This window comes from Arachis duranensis, chromosome 6 (genome assembly GCF_000817695.3).
Source record: "Arachis duranensis cultivar V14167 chromosome 6, aradu.V14167.gnm2.J7QH, whole genome shotgun sequence".
In the NCBI taxonomy this organism is placed as follows: Eukaryota; Viridiplantae; Streptophyta; class Magnoliopsida; order Fabales; family Fabaceae; genus Arachis; species Arachis duranensis.
Genome location: NC_029777.3, coordinates 78,960,370 through 78,963,023, shown reverse-complemented (window position 1 = coordinate 78,963,023; position 2,654 = coordinate 78,960,370). Strand labels below are relative to the sequence as shown.

The following is a 2,654-nucleotide window of genomic DNA, read 5'->3' as shown; positions in this document are numbered from 1 at the left end:
AGAAACAAAGTGGCATATAGCCAAGGAATGAAGAGAGAGAGAATAAGGCTCTCTTCTTTGAAAAAGAAAAAAAAAAGTAAGGGGAGAGAAGGGGTTTTTGGCGCCGAAGAGAAAAAGAAAATTGGGGAAAAAAGCAATGCTATTTTGATCCGATTGAACCAGAAAACTTATTCCATTTCTTATGAAATTTTAGTATGTTATTCTTGGTGTAGAGATGAATATTAAGATATAACTTGCTAGTTGTATTGCCTTTTTTTTTGTCTGAGTTGAGATACCCACTTTGTGGAGGGTTTACGTCGATTTTATCAGTTTTGATGATGTATTTTGTTGATTGTTGAGATGCCTTAGTGTCACTAGAAAGACTGTTTGTGTACCCATTATTCTGATAGTGGAAGATTTTACTGGACTAGGTCCCGTAGATTTTTTGGTCCCTCTTTTTGGGAGTTTTTTCATGTTAAAATTCTGGTGTCTGATTATTTAATTTCTGGCATTATATTTGCTGCTTGGAGTATCTTTGGTATTGCCTATTTAATCGCACAGATTGTGGAAAAATTATTTTTTGTGCTTTCGCAGTTAGACAGGTTCTTGTTTGAACCTTTGTTGAGATTTTTTCAACATGTTTTAATTAGGAAACTATTATTTTCAAAATATTTGTTAATACTTAATAGGTAAAAAAAATTAATGTAAAAAAGAAAATAAAAAGAAAATTGGGTCAGCTAGCTTTGAAATAGCATTGAACTTTGCAGTCCCGTAACTTGAGGTTATGTCTCAAACTTATTACTTGATATTCGGATCTAAAGTAATTGTTTGCCACAGTTATCTACTGGTAATAATGTTCCAATGAAGCAAACTTTGTCTTAATAAATTCAAAGCCAAAATTGAAAAAAACAAAGAAACCAGTAGTTGAATTGGATATAGAATTGAATTTGAGAAGAAAGAACAATATAATGGCTTTTCCTAATAAGGATTCTTATTACTATTGCAGTGTTCTCTGCCTCTACATTATTATCATAGTGGCTAATTCTCTTGCTTTTCAATGTTCTGCTGCTGCTTCTTCTTCTAATAATAATGATCAGATTTCAACTTTAGTTGTGAATGCTTCTATTGCATCTAGAAGGAGAATGCCAGATACTTTATTTGGAATATTTTTTGAGGTGGGAAAAGGATATATTGCCGCTGCTTATTCTTCAATTTTTCACATCTTTGAAAATTATCATTTGATTATTATTTTTATACTAACAATATGTACAATATTAATACAGGGGACATTATTTGTACTTTAAAAAGAAGACACATTCATATTCATATTCACATCTTAAAGGAAGATAGAAAAAAAATTCCATGCGATTATGAGAATTCAATGAGAGGGAAAAAAACTTGAACTATATTTCTCAAATAATGCTCATTTGCAGAGGAATTAGAAATTATTTAATTGATCTTAAGCAGTGATTCTAACTTTAATTAATTAGTGTTAATCGAATTTGAATTTCTTTTGCAGGAGATCAATCATGCTGGAGCTGGAGGATTGTGGGCTGAGCTTGTGAGTAACAGAGGTCACTAGTTTAATTTCCATGTTCTCTACTTGCATAGATTTCATAGATATGATTGATATGGAAAATTAAACTAATAAATAGAGATTTTGTTAATGCATAGATTAGTTTCATTCTGATTGCTTAAACCAAAAATAAAAATTAACAACTTTATTGAATATTTTACACATTTCTTTTTTACTAGTTCCTTAGAATGTAGTATTTTAATTAATAAAACTCCTTAAAATAAAAAAATATCCATGTTGAGTTAGTTTTGATGATTTAAAATTGTTATTGAAGAAAATTATCAGTGAGAGAGTTTATTTCATCACTCAAAATTAAAAGTGAGATAATTTAACACTGTTTAATTTTTCTTCTAATTGCAGTATTATTTTTAACATAAGCATAACTTGGGTTAATTAGATTGCATTTTATGATGGATATTTTTTGTTGCAGGTTTTGAAGCTGGGGGCACCCAAGTTCCATCAAATATTAAACCTTGGAGTATAGTTGGAGAAGAATCATGTATTTTAGTGCAAACAGAACTCAATTCTTGCTTTGAACGCAATAAGGTTGCATTGAGAATGGATGTGTTATGTGATGATATTAATTGCCCTTCCGGCGGTGTTGGTATCTCTAATCCCGGTTACTGGGGCATGGTGAGATTATTTAATTAATAATAATAATAAAATATGAATAATGATAATTACATTAAAGGTTATATTAAAATTAACAAGTCATAGATTCAATTTTTGGATTAACAAAATATTTGTTATAAATTATATATATTTAAGATATTTTGGAAAAATCATATTGCCTTACATATATTATCATCATCAATTATTCTTCATCATCAAATTTGTGACTTTTGACTTTTGAGACAGCAATTGAACAGTTTTTTTCTTTCAACATAATTCAATAATATATGAGTAAAAGGTAGTATTTGCATGTCTGGTCGATGAAATTAAATTATTCAATCAGAATTTATTAAATGTTTGTGTTTGTATATATGCAGTTGAGTTTTCCTCCTTCCACTATTAATGAGTTAAGATTTTGCTTCTTCAGTCGACAATTTAACAAAATATTAATAATTATTTCAGAACATTGAGCAAGGGAAGAAGTACA

General features: G+C 29.2%; 1 protein-coding gene across 1 annotated transcript in view; it reads left to right on the top strand.

Moving 5' to 3' along the window:
* Nucleotides 1-947: 947 nt before the first annotated feature.
* The window catches only part of LOC107494251 (alpha-L-arabinofuranosidase 1-like), a 22,147-nt gene continuing 20,440 nt past the window's right edge, over nt 948-2,654 (top strand). Inside the window, 4 exon segments of the mRNA XM_052263070.1 lie at nt 948-1,154; nt 1,499-1,553; nt 1,986-2,188; nt 2,630-2,649. Of these exon segments, the coding sequence (XP_052119030.1) occupies nt 948-1,154; nt 1,499-1,553; nt 1,986-2,188; nt 2,630-2,649 (485 nt within the window).